This window comes from Phodopus roborovskii, unplaced genomic scaffold (assembly GCF_943737965.1).
Source record: "Phodopus roborovskii unplaced genomic scaffold, PHOROB, whole genome shotgun sequence".
In the NCBI taxonomy this organism is placed as follows: Eukaryota; Metazoa; Chordata; class Mammalia; order Rodentia; family Cricetidae; genus Phodopus; species Phodopus roborovskii.
The window spans coordinates 18,331,130-18,354,193 of record NW_026126459.1 but is presented as its reverse complement, the minus strand read 5'-3'; the positions used below and the strand labels follow the sequence as shown (position 1 = coordinate 18,354,193).

At 41.3% G+C, this 23,064-nt stretch overlaps 1 protein-coding gene across 2 annotated transcripts in view; it reads right to left on the bottom strand.

Annotated features, from left to right (window-relative positions):
* Positions 1 to 23,064, bottom strand: part of Tmem117 (transmembrane protein 117) — a 435,767-nt gene that overhangs the window by 335,430 nt on the left and 77,273 nt on the right. For both annotated transcript variants that reach the window (XM_051189733.1, XM_051189734.1), the window contains exon 3: positions 16,079 to 16,211. In XM_051189733.1, the coding sequence (XP_051045690.1) occupies positions 16,079 to 16,211 (133 nt within the window). The remainder of the gene's footprint in view (positions 1 to 16,078; positions 16,212 to 23,064) is intronic.

The following is a 23,064-nucleotide window of genomic DNA, read 5'->3' as shown; positions in this document are numbered from 1 at the left end:
ATTCTGAAACTTAAAGGGAAGTTTGCACCTCAGCTTCTCTAATACAAAGAAGATGGTTATTATCAGCAAACAGTTTTGATCACTGCATTAAGTATATGTCTATTGTTGTAACAAAAGCAACATAAGGAGGGGCGAGTTTATTTTGGTGCACAGTTCCAGAAGATACAGTCCACCATAACAGGGGAGGATGGTGGTGCGAACATAAGACAGATGGTTACATTGAGGCCACTGTTAGGAAGTATGGAGCAATGAACACTGGTGCTGAGCTCGTTTTCTCCTTGTGTATTTCTTCCAGAAGCTCAGCCCATGGAATAGCACTGTCTGTATTTAGCTTGGACCTTATCAACTTGACAATAAAAATTAATCATTAAAATCACCTAACAATGGATGTTGTAAATATATGGATATGTGAGGTATAATAGGTTGTTATATAATATATAATCACAATATGTTTTGTAGTATATTAAGAGTGAGATATACATCTATACAAACTAGCCTATGGAGGTTTGGGGAAATGGATCAGAACATAAAGTATCTATCACAAAAGTACCAAGACCTGAGTTTGAATTCTAGCTGGGCATGGTGGTGTGTACTATAATTCCAGTGCTGAGAAGGAGGATCCAGGAGGGAGGATCTCTAAAACTCACTGTCCAACTAATCTTGTCATCAGTGAGTTCTGGGTTCAGTGAGAGACCCTGGCCTGCCCCCAAAATAAGATGAAGAACCCCTGACGGTACCCAGGGTAAACCTCTGCTTACACACACAGACACACACACAGACACACACACACACACACACACACACACACACACAAATAGCATGTGGATTAAGCCAGGTATGGGGACTCTCACCAGCACCCAGGAGGGGGAGGCAAGAAGATTGACATGAATTTGATGCCAACCTGAGCTTGTGTCTCAAAAATAAATCAATAAAATGAAGTATTCAAGCTCACAGAATATGAACATTTTATATCATAAACACATCTTTGCTCTTACTGCAGAGGATACTGAATGGCCTGTACTTTGCAGCAGAGCTGGGAAGCACCAGCCTAATCTAAAATGTGTGTATTTGGGAGACAGAATGAAAACTAGGAACACTACAAAATTACACCAGTCTTATCCTGTAACTTTTATTTAATTGAGTTTTATTGCTAATGACTTAAACAAATGGGCTTTTAAAAAGTAGGAGAGAATGTTGTTTAATGTGCTGTTTAAATCAAGTTTTTTAGTATCCCATTTCTAAAGAATTTCAATACTGTAACACCACACAAGCCCTTTAGCTTTATGTCTTTTAATACTAACATTCAATTATGTTAGGCACATTTGCTTCTCCAGGAAACAAAAAAACTGTAAAATGGAGTGTCAGGGTGCCCTCACCACAGCTGAATAGAGAAAAGCTAGTATGATTCTGTCCTTTAGGCAAACAGGGCACAGCTCAATTCACCAGCCCAGAGAAGCCACGGTGGAAGGAGGCAGCCATCCCAGCTCAGCAGCAAGACTGCTGCACACAACTCTGCTACAATTGATGCAACCTTAGCAAGAAGACATAAATAGTGAAATATTGTATTAATAAAACTATCTCCTGTTTCTCATCAATCTCTGGAGAGTTACTGTGGGGTTAATAGAGTGCAAATGTGTTAACTCATCACAGAAATGTCACGTTCTCAGATGGTACAGGGCTGTCTCATTAATTTGTTAAATTAGACTGTATAATTTTGGTAAGTCTTGAGCCTTTGGTTATAAAATATACATCAACTTTCCGTAGCTGGAAGTAATCATTTCCTGTCATCACCAGCAAGCAAAAATTGAGATGGAATATAAAGACACCTATTATTATATGGACTATAGAATACACACACACACACACACACACACACACACCACCACCACCACCACCACCACCACACACACACGGCCTGCCACACAATTCAATTATATGATACCATCCTTAAGTCCATCAAATTTTCCTTCTCTTTTTAAAATATCAAAATTACCAAGCAACCACCCAGCAGCCTATTCTATTCATGATTTTCTTTTTAAAACCCCGTGAAATGCTACACGTGTTCGTTTTCATGGACAGAAAGGGGGCAGCTTGGGTCTATCCATAAACACCTGCTCCAGCCACAGCCCAGGCAGAGCTATGTGACCATAAGTAAGCTGTGTTTATAAATATGTATACATTAGTGCAAGTCACACAAAACACTTTCAGAAGCTCCTGTTGAGTGAAACCTATAGATGCCGGGTGTTCATTTGGGCAGTTTTATATGAATTAGGAATAATTGTTTTACCTTCCTGATAGTAATAATAATTTGCAATGAATGTAATCTTTTCTATCCTGGGGACTGTGGTCCACTTAACTACAATCTGATCGGCTTATGGCCCTAGGTTTGATCCTCTCTGCACTGAGATGGAGGACCGGATAAATGAGGTCATGTTACAATATTGACCAAAGACTTTTTTCCACCATGATTCATTTACAGAATCTTAATACTTCCTGAGAGTCATCATGCTGAGAAAGCAACTTACATCTTTTCTGCTATCATGATAAAAACTAACCCTCATTGATCCTTATCAGTTGCCTCCTGAGGGGACACAATAGCAGCTGGTCTGCACACATACATGGCTTCTTTGCCACAACTCTAGGGTGGGTACAAATTTTCCACTGTAAATCTCCCACACTATTACACCAAGCTAAGATGTGGTGATCACCTGAATGACTCTGTTTCTTGGGTCAGAATTTTTCTCCTCAAACAAGCTGACAGAATATTTAGTGACGACCAGGCATAGTGGCTCACATATATAATCTCAGCCCTTGGAAACTTGAGACAGGAGGATTCCTATGAGTTCAAAACCAGCCTTGGCTACATATTGAGTGTCAGCCCCTCATGAACTAGAGTGAAACCCTATCTTTAAAGAGGTTGGAGTAAGCATCTGTGAACAACGATCACAGAACTTTGCGTGTCACTCTGGTAAAGCCAGTGTAGACTCTGGAGAGTCACAAGGACACAGCATTGATTGTATTTCTCAATAATTTTCTAGGAACCCATCGATTAAGACAACACTAGCTGGTCGTGCGAATACTTCATTATCCTGTACTGTTTATGTTTATACACTCAAAATCAAGTGATGGAAAGCCAAAGCTACCATAGCAACAAACCACCCTATTGTGGATTTCTCCCATAAATATGCTTCATGCTCAATCTTTAGTCCCCTCTGCCAGATCCCTCTCCTCTCTCCCCCTCTTTATCCACTTTCCTACCCTCACTCTTGCTCTCTTCCTCTCTCTCTCTCCCCTGTCTCTTTGTCTGTGCCCCACAATATCAACCCTATTGACCAGACCTAGCCCCTTGATTCATTTTTCTTCTCACAGCCTATTCTCAACAACCAGCTTTAGCCCTTCTTCCCAGCCTTGGTAATTAATGGTGCTATTATTGTGAATTAATTGTATGCGCCAGTCAGTATTTAGCCTAATTAAGAATGAAGCCAACAAATTATTTAAAGCGCCACTCCAGCAGAATTTGCAGTCAGCCATGCATCAGCTGCTTCAGCTGCCCAGGGAGCTTCCCAGCCAGGCCCAGCCTCCTCCAGTTTCTTATCCTGAACATGATGCTCTAGTAAATAATTTGGGAAATTGTCAGGGTTTTTTTCTTAATTTGTTATAACTCAAATCAATAGTTTTATGCTTAAGTCTATCACCCCTAATCATACAAAAAGTTAAATGTTTATAAGGACCATTTCATTTTTTCTTACCATTTTCCAAAAATAGATTTAGCACTATTAAAGACAAGCATATTTCTTCCTTAGAAGGAAGATTCCAGTATATACTGAGAGCTGGCCAACCAATTTTCTATTCAAGAGGAACAAACAAAAACCACTGTGCTTGAGAATAAAACTGTCCACCTGGCTCCTAGCCCTATTTCTAGATTAATGAGGACTGGATGTATCAAGTACCACTACTCCATAAACCTTCAGGTGTGTTACCTGTTGGTTAACGGTATTTTTTTTTTAAGAACAGCAAAGAGACAGGCTGAGGAGTCAGTAAAATGCTTCATGCACATGTCTGATGTCCCACATGCAGATTCCCAGAACTCACAAAAAGCTACACACAAAAATCACAGCAGCCAGGAGAGGGCGACAGAGGCTTGCTGGCCAACCAGCCTAGAGGAGTTGGTGAGTGTCAGGTTCACTGAGAGACAGAGATACAGTTTCAAAAAATAAAGTGGACCTGCATAAGACTGAACTAAACTCCCTTAATATGAGTGTTAATGGAGTGACTGGAACAATATAAGGCCACTGACACAAACTGACTTAGTGGAGCCCATTCTATATGGAGAGATACCTTGCTCAGCCTGGACACAGGTGGGTAGAGGTAGAGAGGTGCTTAGGTCCTGCCTCAACGAGATGATGGGACAGACTTACACTTCCTAGGGGATGCCTTACCCTCTCAGAGGAGAAAATGGGAGGGAGGGAATGGGGGCAGTGGAAGGGAAAGGAGGGAGGGGGAACTAGGATTGGAATGTAAAAAATAAGTTAAAAATCTTTAATAAGTGAAAAGAAATAAAAGAAAATAAACTGGAGAATGAATGAGGAAGACAGTCAGCATTGACTTCCAGCCTCCACACATATGTACACACATGTGGGCATCTATAATGCTCATACAGAATCATGTATGCATAAATACATATGCTCAAAATAATAAATAAATAGAAGAAAAACAAAAAAGAATTCAAGTAATTCTAAAATACTTTTGACATTTTAAGTGTATTCTCTCTGTGTGTGTGTGTGTGTGTATCCTGCCTGCATGTATGTATGTGTACCATATTGCCCACAGAGGGCATAAAAGGGAATTGCATCCCCTGGAATTTGAGTTACAGATGGCTAAGCCCTCAACAAGAGAAACAACTGTGTATAACAGCTGAGCCACCTCTACACACACACACACACACACACATACACACACACTTTACACATGCTTTGAAAGTAGTAAGCTTAGAAAAGAAAATTGTGCCTAAAGTGGGAGTTCTCCATTAAAGAAGCTGTGGTGGGGGGGGCAGTGAATGAAGAGAGAAAGAAGTAGGAGAAAGAGAAGGGGAGGAGAGGAAAGCATGTGTGACTAGGAAGATTGAGTCAGGATAGGAATAGATGAGAGAGAGAAAGAGAGAACAAACATAAAAGAGGGAGCCATTATTGGTTTGAAGAGAAAACTGAACCTAAAGAAAGGTCTAGAGATCTACAAGACTGCCGCCAGCTAACAATTTGAGCAACAGTGGAAAGTCTACCATAAATGCCCTTCCTGGATAGTGAGATCAACAACTAACTTATCCACCATTATGGAGCCCTCATCTAGTACCTGTTGGAAACAGAAGCAAACACCCATACCTAAACACTGAGTCAAACTAGAATCCAGATGCAGAAGGAGAGAACAAGACCAGGTTTCAGAAACACATAGAGACAGCTGACCTGAACAAGGAGGAGCTAACGGGCCCCCAGACTGATAGCTGGGAAGCCAGCATGGGACTGACTCAGGCCCCCCTGAATATGGGTCTCAGCCAGAAGGACTGAGCAGTCTAAGGGACCTCAGACAGTGGAGCCAGGATGTAGTCCTGGTGCACAAAAGGACCTTGCGAACACATGCCCCATGAAGGGATACTGCCTTAACCTAGAGACAGGAAAGAAGTCCTTGTCCCTACTTCAAATGACTTGACAGATTTACATGACCCCACCATTCATTGCCCTACATGTGGAATTGGGGTGAGGGATGGGAGGAGAGGATGGTCAGGGGGCATGTGAGGTGGGAGAAAGGGTAAGAGGGAGGAAAGGAGGGAGGGAGGAAGGGAGGGAGGGGGAACTGGGATCGACATGTAAAATAAAAAATAAATAATTTAAAAAAGAAGAATTGTATGCGCCAGTCAGTATTTAGCCTAATTAAGAATGAAGCCAACATTCTTCTGACATGCTCGCGGACAGAGCACCCACCATCCTCAGAAAATGAAGAGACAGGAGAGTCTCAGGGCTGAAGTGGGTAAAGTGTGCTTGAGACCCAAGAGGCATGAGACCTTGGACAGCCTCATCCAACATCCAGGTCCCAGTTGCCCTCACTCATGTATCTTTCTTATTCATTCTTGCTTGCTTGGCCTGCCTCTCTCTACACAGCAACATGAAGCTAAGGCCGCAGATGTGTTTCAAATGCTGTCTCCTCCCACCTGCCCTACTCCAGGTGCTCTGGTCATATCTCACTTCCTCGGTTCTCACCACACTACATAATAACATAATAATATAATTTTTTTTAAAAACCTGAAGATTTTCTTTGTGATTAACTCTAGAAATATCAACCTTGCAGCCTTCCCTAAATAGTGAACTGTTCTGAAAAGCTTTCCCACCAACAGAGGGTATTTTATGAGTGTGAAAGTCTAGTTTTCTTCATTAGTAAGCACAGTATTCAGTTTTCAATGCTGGAATAAGTCTATAAACATGTGTACATAGTTGCACACATGTGTTTCTAGATACTGTCATAGGAGACCGTCCTGAATCACAATAATAAGGCCAAACACATCCCACAAAGTATTTGCTATAGAGTTCGCTATTTAAATGCCATTAAAAAGTTTCCTAGAGGCTGGGAAGATGGCTCAGGGACGGTCCCACACTGCTTTTACGGGATAATTGAGTTCAGTTTCTGACACTCAAAGCCAGCCAGTTTCACTGTAAAGCAGCTCCAGGGAGCCAACACCTCTGACCTCTTGAAGCACCTGCAGTATGCTCACCCACAGACATGCTCACAAACTTAAATTAAAATACTTTTGGAAGAGGGGTGGAAAGGTTGTAAGAACCTATAGCACGAATAATAACCCAGAGACAGATATTGGGATTCAAGCTGAAGACCAGAGAAGCTCTTACTTACCTCTACCAAGGCTGGGAAAATCCTGCCTCAATGTGTCCAGAGACTTAGTTGCCCAAGACTGCCCTGCTCCTGTCTTTATACCTCTCTAGTGCTGGGATTAAAGGCATGAGCTCTGTTCCTCTTTTAAACTGATTCACTCTCATGTAGCCCTCGGTGGCCTTGAACTCAGAGATCCATCTGCTTCTGTCTCCTGAATCCTAGGATTAAAGGTGTAGCCACCACTGCCCATCTTCTATGGCACTAGCTAGCTTTGCATTCTGATCCTTCACTAGCTAGCTTTGCATTCTGATCCTTCAGGCAAGCTTTATTGAATCATAAATAATATATCAACTCAAGAAGCAGATCGGGAAATTTGCTATAAGACTGTCACTCCTAGAAATTACAGGGAAGCTGTACCCATGGATACTTAACAATGTGGATGCCTAGACAAGACCTGAACAACGACAATATCACTAGACAGTGTAACACAGGAAGGGGAGACCTCACTGGACTCCATGCCCTAGACAAGGAACTAGAGCCAGTTAAGGAATGCTGAGAGATGGGGGAATCAGCCCTCCCAGGGATGAGCACCTCAGTTGGTTATCCAATACCAAGTCCTCAGCTCTGAAATCAATCGTATGCACACAAGCAACACTGAACAGACTCAGCAGGTGCGTGTATAAATTATTGTATGCATATATAATAAATCAACGATGGATTTGAGGAGTGAGGGGCAGTATGGAAGGGGTTGGTAGGAGAAAGGGAGGGGAAGTGGTGTAATCATACTTTAATTTAAATAATTTTATTTAAGAAAGCTTCCCCCACATTAAGACAGACAAAAACCTCAGAAATTCGGAAATTCGGAAAAGGGCAGATTTCTCTGTTTGATTTGGGGAAATTCTGAGTCTCCGGCTAACTCATGTCATCTCTATATATTTGGCCAGAGTCTCCTTGTTTTCCTCCCTCATCATTCCTTTTCAGTTTCCTAGGAGGAAAAAACCCTTACTGCTTTTAACAATCAGTACTAAAAAACATGTCTTTTGCTGCCATCCAGTGGTTTCTTTTGGTATAGAGTCCTGTTACTAAAATGTTCTTCAGAAAAGTAGCATGTGTGTGTGTTGTTTTATCATAAAAATAATCATTTTAATGGTGTATTTTAAATAGTTTTAAACATCTGATCAATAAGATTACACAAATGTGCGAGCACGCTGCACTTTACAAAAAATAAAGCTAAGCATTTAAATATACAAAACAACTTTGGGTATAGATTTCTTGTTACTTTTTTAACATACACATAATTTATGGTATTTTACATAACTTTCTAAAACAAAAACTGTGGCTAATTAAACCCTTACAACAGCCTAGAACATGGAGAGTGATATATTAAAGGTGTTTCCCCTGAATCCTTCCTCTAGCACTTTTCTTTAATTTCCTTCTGGGAGGGTGTGATATTCTTTCACTATGTGATTTCAATTCCACTATTATTTTTTAAAGGGGAGAGCACAAACCCAGTCCACTATTATTTTTTAGCAGTTATAATCTACACAGGTAGATTTTAAAAATGGGGGGGGCGTTGACTATCAGCTTCCTCAGAGAGTAGTACATAACATGTTGCTCATATTTAGAGCTTCATCCCAAGGGCGAGACACTGAAAGCAACTCTAAGTAGACTCCGAAGGGCATCCTAGAATGTTTTTGCCAGCAGTTAGAAGTTTTGAGAAGCACTAGATGCTTAAAACATAGGTTAAACGGGAGATTCTTTACAAAAGAAAGAACTCCATCTTGGAAATTAAAATAATACAAAAACAAATCATTTTCTTTTGCAATACTATAACTAAATGTTTGCTGGATTTTCTTCTTTGGTTGACCAATAATTATTTTTCCCATCACCAGAACAAGGACCAGCTTTGGCATTCCAAGCTCAGCCACCCTCCTTGGGCACACAGTACACACATCTGTTTCATAATGCCATTTCCATTTTTCCATTGTCAATTTGAATGTAAAGCCTCTTCATATTCCTTCCAGTACTTTCTAGTTTTTCCATTTTTCAGTGAGGTATATGAGTAGCAATTTCAGTTTTAAAAGTTAGCTAACAGGGATTCCCCTTACTAGGGATCAGAAACAGTGCAGTATGGGGAGCCAGAGAGTCAGCAACCTCAGGCACAAATGGTCCCATCCACTCTATTTGTAATTCTAGCTCAACTAACACAAGCTAAAACTGGCTTGTCACACGTCAACTCCAGAAGGTAACTGTCACAGTTAACTAATTAACTCCTAAGTAGGTACAACATCTGCAACTGTTTTGCTCCAGACTTCACAACTTCTTACAACATCAGTACCAAATACAGTGACAACAGTATCCATTCATCCTAAGAAGCCAGTTGTGTCAGGGGCAGCAGTTACACTGGCCCTTCCATCAGTAACTTTTGAAGAAACTTCAACTGCACCCGTCTGCCTTCTATCTGTGAAGCCTGCCATTACCTCTGCTTGACAAGCCCATCATTGGCACTCTAGTGCAGATCAAGCTTGCACAGCCAGGCCCCGTCTTCCATAATCAGCTGGCATTCCACAGGCCATCCAAGTCAAGCAATTAGTAGTCCAACAGCCTTCAGGAGGCAATGCAAATCAAGTGACCACCATTTCCCATTCCTCACCATTGACCACTCAGAAATGTGGGATGAAGGTGCCAGTGCCTACTACTCCCATCATAAAGCAAATTACTCCACCTAGAAATAAACTTCTCTTTCTTCAAGCTCAAACACCTTCTATTCAGAACAATAAAATAAGAGAATATAGCACCATGCTTCAGAAGTGAAGATGGCATCAATGATGTGACTTGCATGGCAGAGGTCAACCTTGATGAAGAAAATGCCTACATCTTAGCAACACATTCTGAATTTGTTGTCACACTCATTCAGTCATGTAAAGAAGAACCATTTCTTTTTATTGGAGCTCTACAAAAGAGAATTAGACACCAATTAGACATTGGTGAAAAGCATGACATTACAGAACTTAACTCTGATGCTGTGAACTTGATCTCCCATGCAACACAAGATAGATTGTGGGCCTTCTAGAAAAACTGACAATTGCTCAGCATCGAATGACATCAAATTACATCTTATCTACTGACACCAGATCACAGCTCAAATTTCTTGAAAAGCTAGATCAATTGGAGAAACAGAGGAAGGATCTAGAAGAAAGAGAGATGTTGCTCAGAGCAGCCAAGAGCCATTCAAATAAAGATCCAGAACAGCTGAGATTAAAGCAGAAAGCCAAAGAGATGCAGCAATTGGAGCTCGCCCAGATTTAATACAGAGATACTAATCTCACAGCTCTTGCAGCTATTGGACCACAGAAGAGACCACTAGAATCAGGAAACATCCCCAGCACTGTGAAAGATAATGGCTTCCAGTCTTGTCCTAGGGTTTGCTTTCTGGAGGGCTTGGTCCTGTGTGCACTAATCTCCAGCCTTTATATGGTGGCTACCACACTCTAGTGTGAATGCGTGCTTTCCTTTTTCTTTGAGTGTTTCTGCTTTTCTCTCCTAAGAGATCAGTAGGCCAACTGTAGAGGATGCACACCTATGTTAAAGCAAAAACACGCTGTGGTGGTTTCACCCACACTTGCCTCTCACCCCCTCACACACATCCTGCTTGGCCAAGCAGACCCTTAGAGGCATTGGTTATTTTGATTGAAAATGCATTAGCACAATTTTGGTTATTAAAAGACATATTCAGGCAAGTCAGAGTGGACAGAAGTTGAGGCAGGAGCCCACAGTGGCGGCTCACACCTTTAGTCCCAGCACTCAGGAAGCAGAGGCAGGCAGTTCTCTGTGAGTTCCAGGCCAGCATGGTCTACTGTGCAAGTTCCAGGACAGACTCCAAAGCTAAAGAGAAACCCTGTTTCAACCTCCCCTACCCCAACCTCAAAAGAAGTAGCTGAGACAATAGGAAAGTAAATTGCTATATTCAAAAAATTGGGAAGTCTGCAAGTTACTGGGAGGCCTCGGGGAAGTTAAGAACCTGAATGGTCAAAGGAAATATCCATGGTTGTGACATGGGCCAGGAGAAAAAGCTGACTTAGAAGCTCGAAACGGCATCTATGACTGTGAATGCTCTGGGAGAGCTCTGCCCCACAAAGCACAGGTTAGGGGGAGCACACTTCACAGCTGCCTGGATGTGTCTGCCCTCCTGTGGCATTTCACTCTTTCTCCGTTGCACAGTCCAGAATCTTCTACCAAGAGGACTTCTCATTTCCCATATCCAGTCTGTCTTAGTTCAGGCTTCTATTGCCATGATGAAACATCATAACCAAAAGCACCTTGAGAAAGGGTTTGCTTCACTTCCATATCATAGTTCATTATTAAAAGTAGCCAAGGCAGAAACTCAAACAAGGAAGGGTTCTGGAGACAGGAGCTGATGCAGAGGCCCGGGAGGGGGCAGTGTGTGGCTTACTGACTTGTTCATCAGAGCTCACTCAACCTGCTTCCTTATAGAACCCAGGACCACCAGCCCAGGGGATGCCATCACCCACAGTGGCCTGGCTCTCCCTCATCAATCACTAATTAAGAAATTGCTCCACAGGCTTGTCTACAGCCCTACAGCATTTTCTCAGCTGAGGCTCCTGTGAAACCCATGGTTACATTTTAAGTTTTAATTACTATGCCTTAAAGATCCATGGAACAAAAATGCCTCTGATCTGCAAGCCCCTTACCCAAGGACAGATGGTTCCTGAAATGCTGGAGGCTATTGTTTATGGGAACTAACAAGCCACATGTTTTCACTCCCCTAAACAAGTTTGTTTGACCCATCTTTACCTATGTGCTTAATCACATGAGGGAGGTTCACAGGCAGGAAATGCATCTGGATAGACACATGCCTCTGATTGCATGTAGGCTGGAGATACTTCAGGATGTATGCTTGCCCCCTATTGGACTTGATGGGAGATGCTATGAATTATAGATTTTCCTTCTTAAACTGCAGCAAATTGTAACACAGGACCATTTCCCAGGAACCTGGGTGTGAACCTGGCCATAGCCCATCTACCTGACCAGAATTTAATTAATGCTTGCTTCAAATTTGGCTTTCAGTTGTGGTAGTGGCCTTGTTCTCTATTGGTGGGATGAACACTCCCTCCTCTCTGATGACTCTATATTATGTTAAATAGACATAAAGCTAGCCAGCACACAGCCCAAATCCTCAATTCTGGTCTCTGCCAAAGGCTGAAACTGAAGTCCCCAAGTCTCTGCCTGGAACCCATGTCCTTCTGCACTTCCCCTCTTACTCTGTCCTGTTTCAGGGTAAGCTTGTCTGTGCATTTTAAAAATCCATCCAGCTGCATTTTATTTTCAACAGTCCTAGGATTTGTACAGCAGGAGAGGTTACTGGGCCCACCCACATCGTGAGGAATGAAATTTAGTATAAAATGCAAAGGTTGCTTAGGAACCTTACCTACAACCTCCAGATTATCTTCAGATTCAGATTATCTTCAACTCATCTTGGTCCAAAAAAATGTGACTTAAAGAACAAAAGAAACAATGACAGGCAGTATTTTGGTACTGCAAGGTGTAGAGAATGGAAAGAGAATAATGCATGGAGACCTTTCCTCACTATGCTAGGAAATGTGATAGTCTGAATCTGCCCTTTTGATCAAAGTTCATTTGCCTTTTGTCTTTCTCATGGCACCTCAGTTCATTCTCTGAAGAAGCCTAAAACCTTAGGCGCCAAGGTCTGCTTCAGGAATTCAACCGGAGGAAAGCAGGAGCCAGGCTATTTACCTCTCCTCAAGTAAGCACTGGCCAGTGCTTGTTCTCTGTATTCAGGAATCATGGGCTCAGCTTATACTCAGTTTACACTGAGATATAAACTAGGGATTTTAAAAAGCAGATGAAGCTAGAAATCCCCCCCTTTTTAAAAAAAAATATCTGAAACCCTATATGCATATTCTAGTCCTGAAGCATCCAGTCTAGAAAGTCCAAAACCATAGGAACACAGGTCTAGGGGTCACATTAGGTTTCCTGAGTTCAGGAAACACTTTGGGAATGGATCTAAGCCAAAACTAATGGAAGCATTCCTCAGCCAAGGCAGACTGGAACCCTCCATGCAAACCAGATTCAGTGTGAGGAAGCAGGAGTTCTCTCCTGGCAGCAATGCTCAGGTATATGCCAGTCTCCTGTGATGTCCACAGCTCCCAGTCCTTTTCATACCCCAGCTCCATCATTCCCTGCCCTACACAGGATGAATCGATACCTCAGATACTCAAGCCTCCTGAAGAACCCCAGAGGCACAGTGTCCTTTTCTCTAGGAACTGACTTGTCTACCAAATCTACAGGCTGGCTTCGAAGCAGTTACCCGATCACACCGTGCTTTTGATAAAAGCTGACTGGGCACCCTTTGGAACGGCTGTTTCAGATTTTAAGCAATAGAGCTAAACAATCTGTCTCTTACTGTGTATTTTTTTCAGGTGACATTTTTAAAGGCAGCCTCTCAGAGGAAGGTTCTTTCCTAGCAAATGTGAGACAAATCACTGGGGAGTTCAAGGATTACACAAGAGTTCAAATATTCCATATCTAATAACACATTCAATCTGTGAATAAAAGGAAACCACAGTTTTAGGTAAGATATTGTATATAAAGTGACTACATAACCCTCCTATTTTGATCATCAAAGTCAGCTTGAAAGATTAAAGTGTGGAGAAGGCTAGCAGCGATGAAGTCAATTGAGACACTGAGTCAGTCTTCAGGGACTTGTGTGCTAACCTTTCAGGTGACAGGTCCTTAGAATTCACTATACAATAGGTCAACCCCTCTATTATTATTTTGAATAGGAGTTAATTAGAATGCAACTTTGGGAGAACTGGAGAGATGGCTCAGAGGTTAAGATCACTGACTGCTCTTCCAGAGGACCTGGGTTCAAGTCCCAGTACCCATATGGCAGCTCACAACTGCCTGTAACTTCTGGATCCTACATCATTACACAGCCAAACATGTAAGGAAAATACTAATGCACACAAAATAAAAATAAATATTTTTTTAAAAAAGAATGCAACTAGCCACATGTTTTCACTCCCCTAAACAAGTTTGTTTGACCCACATGTACCTATGTGATTGATCACAGGGCAGGAGGTTCACAGACAGGAAACTGCCAGGATGTATGCTTGCCCCTAATTGTATGGAGGCTGGAGGTATGTCAGGATATAAGCTTGCCTTATTGGACCTGACAAGAAATACTTAATCTGCTGTAAACCCTGATCCAGGCTATATTCTGGAAACCTAGAGATGGACCTGGCCAGAGCCCATATACCTGGGCAGTATATAATTAAAGCTTGCTTCAAATTAGAATGGTGATAGTGGTCTTATTCTCGATCAGTGGGATTAACACCAATAAAAACCTCTACTGCACAGGGTCAGTGTGAGGTTTAGAAGTGTGACAACTCGTGTTCAATGCTAAGGTCTCAGCAGCTGTGCACTCTATTTAGGATTATTTTGATTTAGCTGCTAAGTGTTTTATTCTGTGCAGAGATTACATGTTACTGCACTCAACTTATTATTTTTAATTCTCTCTATCTTCATTTAAATTCTTAACACAGGCCTTATCAATTCCATATAAAAATACAAATAGTTCTCCTGCCTCAGGCTCCCAGGTGGTTGGGATTATAGGCCTGTGTTATCAAATCAGGCACATCCAATGCTTTGAAAGTACAAATCTTGCAGGGAGCCCTCTGGCTGCCTTAGGTAATTCCAAACTGTCACTACCCACTGTTATCCTGGGATCAAAGCTGACAAGTATTCCAAGGAACCGAAGTGGGAATCTACAACTCCACCATCAAAAATAAGCCCAAGACCACTGTCCATGTCATCATTTGGGTTCAAAAAATAATCATGACAATACATTTAATACTGTTGTGAGGCCTGAGCATCTGACCTAAAATCATTCAAGGACTTTGCTACTGTAAAGTATAATCCTTGTGAAACACTGGCTTTTCCATTACTGGTCAGCCCCTTTACAGTGATTAAAATAATAATAATAATAAGATGTTAAATGGGCTTCACTCTCAGCACCCAATGGTGGCCAAAGTCTATATGTCACATCTAAACTACCTCATGTGACAGCAATGGATGGAGATCTTAGGTAGCCTACAACCTAGAAGGAGAGGCCATAATCTAGTGAGAAGAATAGATACTTACCCTAGCAATTATCTCAGTGCCCAATACATATGTGGCTTGTTGTTGGTACCCTTCTATGTCTTAAGACTGTAAAATAAGCCAACCTCCGATGTTCTGCCTTTAAACCCAATTGCAAGCAAAGCTAGAGGATGCTGGGCTGAGAGATTGGCTCTGTGCTTTGCTATGCAATCCCAGCTGCTGTGATCTGCTAAGGGTGGTGCTCCATCTTCATTTGATCCAGAAAGTCCTCCTCTAACAGGACCCAGTTTCCCGCTGTTGAAACTCTCAGAAAGAGGTTCTGTTTGTTTGCTTCTTTCTATGCTATCACACCAGACATGGGTCATGAGTTTAAAAACCAGCCTGAGCCCTGGGCAGTGGTGGTGCATGCCTTTAATCCCAGCACTTGGGAGGCAGAGGCAGGCGGGTCTCTGTGAGTTCGATACCAGCATGGTCTACACGAGATAGTTCCAGGGCAGCCTCCAAAGCTACACAGGGAAACCTTGTCTCGGGAAAATAAAAAATAAGACATAAAAAAAAAAAAATAAAAGGAAAGAAATGAAAAGAAAAAAAAGAAAAAGAAATGAGAGTCTGGACTACACATGTAGATCATCTCTTTAAAAACAAAAACAAAAAAAGCTACCAATATCAAAGGTCATTCTTGAGCCAGGCATTGCGGAGCACTAAACTGCAAACCTGGAGCCTATCACTGTGATGCTACAGCTATTAGGTTTCCTGACTCTCCTGTTCTCTCCCACTATAAAAAAAAACAAAAAAACAAAAACAAAACTAAAATCTGCCTTCAAATTACACCACAGAAAGTTTTTAAAAATAAGGAACAAGCCTCAGTGTTGTAAAATGCCTCATCTTCCTAAAACGAAGAAAGGTTTTGTCTCAAGTAAGACAAACACAAATGATTTCTATTTAGGGCACAGTGTCTGCAAAGTGTCAAGTTTGGAAGAACTGAAAACACTGGGTGAGTTCTTCTGAGAATTTCACCTACACCCCTCAGTGCAGCATACGGGGGCGGGCAATAACTCACCCCATGTTCCCGTCCATCAGAAGGATCGTGTTGTATATGTGAGAGAAGAGGAAGAGAAACAGAATGGTGCTGAAGGCCATTGTCATCCATGATCCATGGTCTTCACGAAACATCTTTAATCGCAGCAATTGGCCTGAAATAGAAATATGAGTCAATGTACACTGGCAATTGAAATTCATATAGCTTTGCTTTATTTTAACCACAGGAATACCTTTGGGATAAACCATTATATAATGACTTTTTGTTTTTATATGAGGAAATAATTATGAATAAAATCCAAGACAACTAGTATCACTACAGAAAGTGATCTTAACATAAGAACTACCACCTAAGTATTATCCATTACACTGTCATGAGGACAGATTACAACACTACCCTTGCTGTATTTTATTTCATAAATGTGTTTGGTTCACACTGAAATTACTTAAGGCAGATGGCAAAAGGGTGGTAAGTAAGTTCTACATGGTTTCCTTTTGCTTTTAGAAATCCATTCTTCATACCACAGCCAGCCAGCTCCACTTATAAAAGGACATGGTTTTTTAAGGGACATGTCAAGGAAAAATAAAGGTACTGTCATCAGACACAGAGGACTTAGACTCACTCCTAACTCTTCTTGTTTGTTTGTTTGTTTGTTTGGTGATTGGTTGGTTGGTTGGTTTTGGTTTTTTGAGACAGGATTTCTTGTATTGCTTTGGAGCCTTTCCTGGAACTAGCTCTGTAGACCAGGCTGGCCTCGAACTCACAGAGTCTGCCTGCCTCTGCCTCCCCAGTGCTGAGATTAAAGGCATGCACGATGAACACCCAGCTTCACTCCTAACTCTTAAAAGCTCATACCGCCATGTGTGTGACAGGGGCCCACATGTGTGTGTCACAGAGAGCAGCATGTCTCATGGGAAAATACAATTTTCATCCTGATCCACAGAATCTAATTTACAAAGGCAAATGATAAAAAGAGAGACAAGATTAAAGTGTTAAAATTTTAAGAAAAGAAATATATATTATAATAAATATGGAAATAAAAATTATTAATACCAGAAGTGTCCCAGAAAAATGTTTAAATTTATAGATATAAGTATTATGAGAAATAAGCATGATAATTTTTTTCTATATATAAAAGTCAGGAGAAAGAAAATGGTTACAGTAAGCCTTTCTAAAGATAAACCTTGTCTGGTGCAGTTATTTCCATTCCTCAGAAAGCTTATCCATGCAAAGATCAGGGGCTGGTATGGAAAGGATAACCACACAGCGGGTTAGAGGGGCTGGAGATGGCTATCAGTTAGGATCACGTACTGCTCTTACAGAAGACCCTAGCTCAGTCCCAGCACCCATGTCAGGGGCCTCACAACCACCTGGAACTCCAGCTCCAGGGAGATCCAGTATCTTTTTCTGGCCTCTGTGGTCCTCTATTCTCGTGTACACATGATCATGCCATACACACACACATACACACACGCACACACATGCACGCACGCGCGCACACACGCACGCATGCACACACATGGTTAAACTAAAATATCTTAAAAAGAAGTAAATCTAACATTTTTCAATAAAATGTCTCCATATAACAAAAATGTTCCCCTTTATAACTACATGAAAGTCATGAAATAGACAAATGCTTCCACCTGAGTGATATTGCCAGAGACAGTCTATGAAAGGCAGTTAAAACTTAATCATCTGAAGCTAGAGAAATGGCTCAGCACTTAGAATTCCTTATTGCTCTTGAAGAGAGCCCAAGTTTGGTTTTCACCACCTACATCACATGGTTCACGAGCACCAACTCCAAATCCATGGAGTCTGATGCCCCTTCCTGGCTCCCATGGGTACCCAAATACACATAATGCATAAATAAAAACAAAATTTTAAATGTTAAGATTTAACTATTAGAAAACCCCTTGTATTTACTTTGGTTAAAGCAGCATATTAGATGTCACTTGGAAACTAGGAAACATTATCCTACCCCAAACTTTAGCTGGAGGGGGGAAAGGCAGATGGACTGCATTTGGCTGCTTGACTTAGAGAGAAACAAAGGGCAAATATAGAGGTCAGCAGGAGGCTGAGGTAGATCTGCTTGTGAAGACCTTGCCTTGCAGACATAGGACTTGAATTCCATCTCAGACCCCATATGCATGTACACATGCATGCACATGCTCACACACACTGATTCATGCTGCTGAGATGCAGATAGGAATATCCCTGTGGCTTGCTGGCCATCCAGCAAGGACTGGGTCCCTGGGTCCCAGGAAGACACCTGTCTCAATCAAACAAGGGAACAGCTCCTGAGAAACACTTGATGTTACCAGATGAGGCCCATAGTCTGTGCTCCTCCAAGAGGCTGACTCTGACCTCCACATGCACATGTGAACATACACACACACATGCACACAAGCGTGTGCATGCATATACATACACACAAGGATTTCAAAAGGAAAAGTGACTGTATAACTAATAAAATAATGCACAAAGCTCTATCAAAAATCAATGGTACTAGTATCACCACTACAAGACTTTAGAACTTTCGGATTAATGAAGCAATTATACACAGCCAGGAATGTTGAAACCTCTATATGAGACACTGACAGGAATATTACAGTAAAAAAGATATTAAGCAGAAAGTGTTTGGGGCTAAAAATATGTGGCATAGCCAGGTGGTGATGGTGCATGCCTTTAATCCCAGAACTTGGGAGACAGAGGCAGCTGGATCTCTTTGAGTTTGAGGCCAACCTAGTATACCGAGTGAGTTTCAGGACAGGGCAATTACACAAAAAACTCTGTCTCAAAGGAACAAAAACATAAAACTCCATAAACATCTTGAAGCAATTGGTAAAAAATATTTGTTCGTTCATTAAAGAAGTATATCTAATATATTCCTTTTTATATGCCAAAGCTCTAGTTGTCAGCGATGCAGCAGTAAGAAAGCAAGAGAATGCTGAGGGCCAAACAGCACTGAGCAATCAGTGAAGACGTGGTCTTAATTGCATTCAGGGACTGTCTCTGAGGGCTCTCTGTGCTGCACATCTTTCCCACATCAAAGGCCTGTGCATTTAATGCAGCAATCCATAAGGAACCATGAGGAATTGCAATCAGAATTCCATTAAGACTGTAAATGTGAATTTCTTTTTCAGTGTCTCTTTATGTCAAAAATTCACCAATGGACTGATTTTTACACTGGGGATTTTGGGGTTCTCTGCAAATAAAACATTGTGAGTTAACCATGTGCTACCTGAAATAATACAAAGTTAATAAAAACAGAAATGTGATGGACTCAACATACTGTCATCACCACACTCACTATCTGGTACTAATTCCAGACATTAGACACATCATAGTAAAATGGCATGTTAACAAGGTTAGAACTCACTGGAAGAGCACAATACAGTTTAGCTCTAGGGTGACACAACTGTGGAGTCAAATAACAAAAACACCTCCCCTGAAGCAACTTCAAGATTAACTTAGTGAATAGCTAGTTCAAATGCCAGAAACATGGATACATAGGCCACCATCAATTGAATGGTCCCACAAATGACTTTCCAATCTAATCAAACCCAGAAGAGTACATGAGGATGTCTGAAAGAAACAGTCTCCACCCTGCAAGGTGGACATGCACATTCCTTACCTGGAAAACCAGTGACATAATTACTCTCCTGGTGCAAAGATTAATGGTGGTCGCCTCAGTTTTTTCTAGTGGTGTTGGTTTGAGCAACAAATTTCAGTCAATTATTATTTATAATGGATTGGTTCCAGAACCTTCCATGAGTACCAAAACCCATGTATGCTCAATCAGTTACATAAAATAGAATGGCATGTACCCCACTTAGAGCCTCTCATGCACTTTTTCTGAGGGGAGGATAAAGATAGGTTTTCCCTGCATAGCTTTGGAGCCTGTCCTGGAACTTGCTCTGCAGAGATCCATCTGCCCCTTCATCCTGAGTGCTTGGATTAAAGGCATGCACCACCACCAACCAGCCCTCTTGTGGACTTTTAATCATCTCTAGATTGCTTACAATTCCTCAACTGTGAAAACAGCTGCTGTATTGCTGGGGAATGTGCAATGACCAAGGGGGGAAATACTGCGTATGTTTTACATCCATTGTTGATTGAACGTGAAGATATGGAACCCACAAACACAGAGGGCAAGTGTGTGCCACCACTGCTACAGACCACAGATTCCAGAATCTTCTAATACTTTCTACTAAGGGAATCTCACATGATACCTCTGTGACAAGAGGCTCCATAGAACAACAAAGGCAAAAATATCATTAGCAGAGATACACTTCTGATGTAGTCAAAATTATTTTTAGTTTGATACTATGTATTTTTATAAATCTAAATGCACTCTTATTTTTATAATAAAATACATCTTGTTCTATATGGACTATCACCTTCATTATGACAAAGCAATCGAAAAACTTAGCTTAGTTATTCAAGTGGCATCCAAACCATTATGTGTTGAAGTGACAGTGGAAGGGCACAGGTATTGAGGGCTTGCAAAAGTTAGAAAAAGTCAACTGGAGTTATCTATCAGGTGTGCCTAGTCTGCAAACCACAGGCCACATGCAGCCTAGGGTAGCTCTGATTGGGGCCCAATGCAGTCATTAATATCCTTAAAACATGGAATGTTTTGTGATTGCTTTTAGAACTTTCACAGTTCTGAAACCCAGAACTTTTAGATGACAAGGTAGTGTTACAATGTCAAAAGGATTGGACACACTCATGAGAATATAAAAAGTTGGCCTGTGAAGATAATAATATAGAACCTCTAATATATATATATATATATATATATATATATATATATATATATAAATAAATAATCTGACAGCAAGTAAAACAAGCCCTCAAATGCTATAGAAGATGCAAGTAGACAAGTGCAGGAGAGAATCTGGAAAAACTACTTGGCTTCTTGGCTTTGCAGCTGATGTGTTCACATCACTGGAAGAGAAATGGGTGTGTCCTAGCTACTCACTACTTGCAGTGGTTTGAATATGAACTGTCCTCCACAAACCCATGTGATAGATCACTGTTTTTTGGAGCTGGTACCAACATTGGGAGGTGAGGTTTGGTTGAAAGAAGTGGGTGATACAAGGGTTATGACCTCAAAGGATATAACTGGTCCTAAGTCCCTCCCTCACTCTTGCTTTCCTGTCCCTCATTTGCTAGACTGCTCTGCTTTCTCCTCCTCCATCTTCCTCCTCTTCCTCCTCCTCCACCTCCTCCTCATCCTCACCATGATACTTAGACTCACCACAGCCCCACAGCACTGAATTTAGCCAACTGTGAACCAAACCTCTGAAACCATGAACAATAAGCCCTTCTTTCTTTTAAATTGTTCCTCCCAGGTATTGTCACTGAAAGAAATGCACTCTGAAAGACTTTTAAAAATCATGACTCTGGTTCATTTCCTTCTGAAATACTTGTCAGAAGAGGCCTGTGTGATGAACACCCTTGGAGATGGAATGGAGTGTTTGTGCTTCCAGATAAGATAGTGGTAGCCTCACTAACTGGAGGTTGTTAACACAGGACATAGGATGGATTCAAGGAGGCTTCTAGGTTCATAGGAGATATAAAGACTGAGGTCTCCTGGGTGAGATTCACGGGAGAGGGGAGGGGGTGTTACAGGAATGCAGGAAAAGTCAAAGTTTCAAGGGTCACAGCCTTGGAGACCCAGAGTATCAGACTGAACAAGTTTCCAGGGAATGAGACTACAAGCCTTCAGTAAGAGTGCAATGATCTAAATGAACCACACCAATGATAGTGCCAAGGTGGTCAGAGACATCACCACCTAGGCAGCATGGCATGAGTGGTAGGACAGCAAATGCAAATGGAAGGGTTAGTCTCAGGACCTTCTACATACCTGAGATAGCTAAAAAGCCTTAGCAACAGGAAAACAACAACAACAGGTATTCCTTCCTTCTACCTTCCCATAAGGTTCCAAAAAAAAAAGAGCAAGCAACCCACCTGATGCCTTTTAAAAAGTGGGGACTTCCCACAGCTATCTTTTCTCTCTTTTGTACACTCAGTCTTTGCCCATTTCCCCAACAATTTCCTGTGCCTCAAAACTCTCTTTAACTCTAAAAACAATGCTTGCTTGTTTTCATGTCCTTAAACTATATTCATTCTCCTTGTCTTTTTATCCAAATTTCATGAAAAGAATTGATGACCACACCCACTCCCTGAGATCTAATTTGCCATGCAAACACAATATTGAAACTGTTCTGACAAATGCTCATGGCACTCACTACTGCCAACCCCAGAAAAAAATACCCGGGGTATAATTTACTGGGCATCTTGGCTGCATAGGCAATGTCCTTTAGATGTTGCTCTTTCTCAGCTTCCCAAACAGCAAGCACATTTTGTCCTTGTCCTGTGTTTGTGACTATACTTCGTGAGTATCTTATTTAGGAATGTCCTCTTCTATAATAAATGATGGTATGTTCCCACGGTCTGTCACCAGGCTTGTCTTCATAACAGTCGACAATTGTATCCAACTCCTGCTTCCTTCCTGTTAGCCTTAAAATTTAGGTCAGAGATACTGTCTGGGTCATCTCCCTTGGTTGGTATTCATATACTGGAGTAATACACCAAAGGCACTTCTAGAATAAGCTTGCTAGGGAGATAGCAAGCTCCTGTCAGTGAAGACAAGACAGGATGGTCATTTTCCAGATATATGATAAGGGACTGGATTACATGATAATTCAGGTCTAGTTTAATTTTGGAGACCAGATGATTTGTTTGATCAATGAGAGATTACCTCAACACCTGTCAACTTTGAAGACTGCTAGCCTTTGAAAATAATTGCCCTTGTCCATTAAAGATCTATTCCTCCTTATGCTTTATCTGTCATTGCATCTCTCTCTAATATATCAAATGAAATATGAAGTAACAGAGTGATAATATTCTTTAAAGATGTAGTTAATATTTAACATTTTAATATTAAAAACTTGATGAGCCTAATGTCTTATCACTACAAAAAGAATATTAAAGATAGA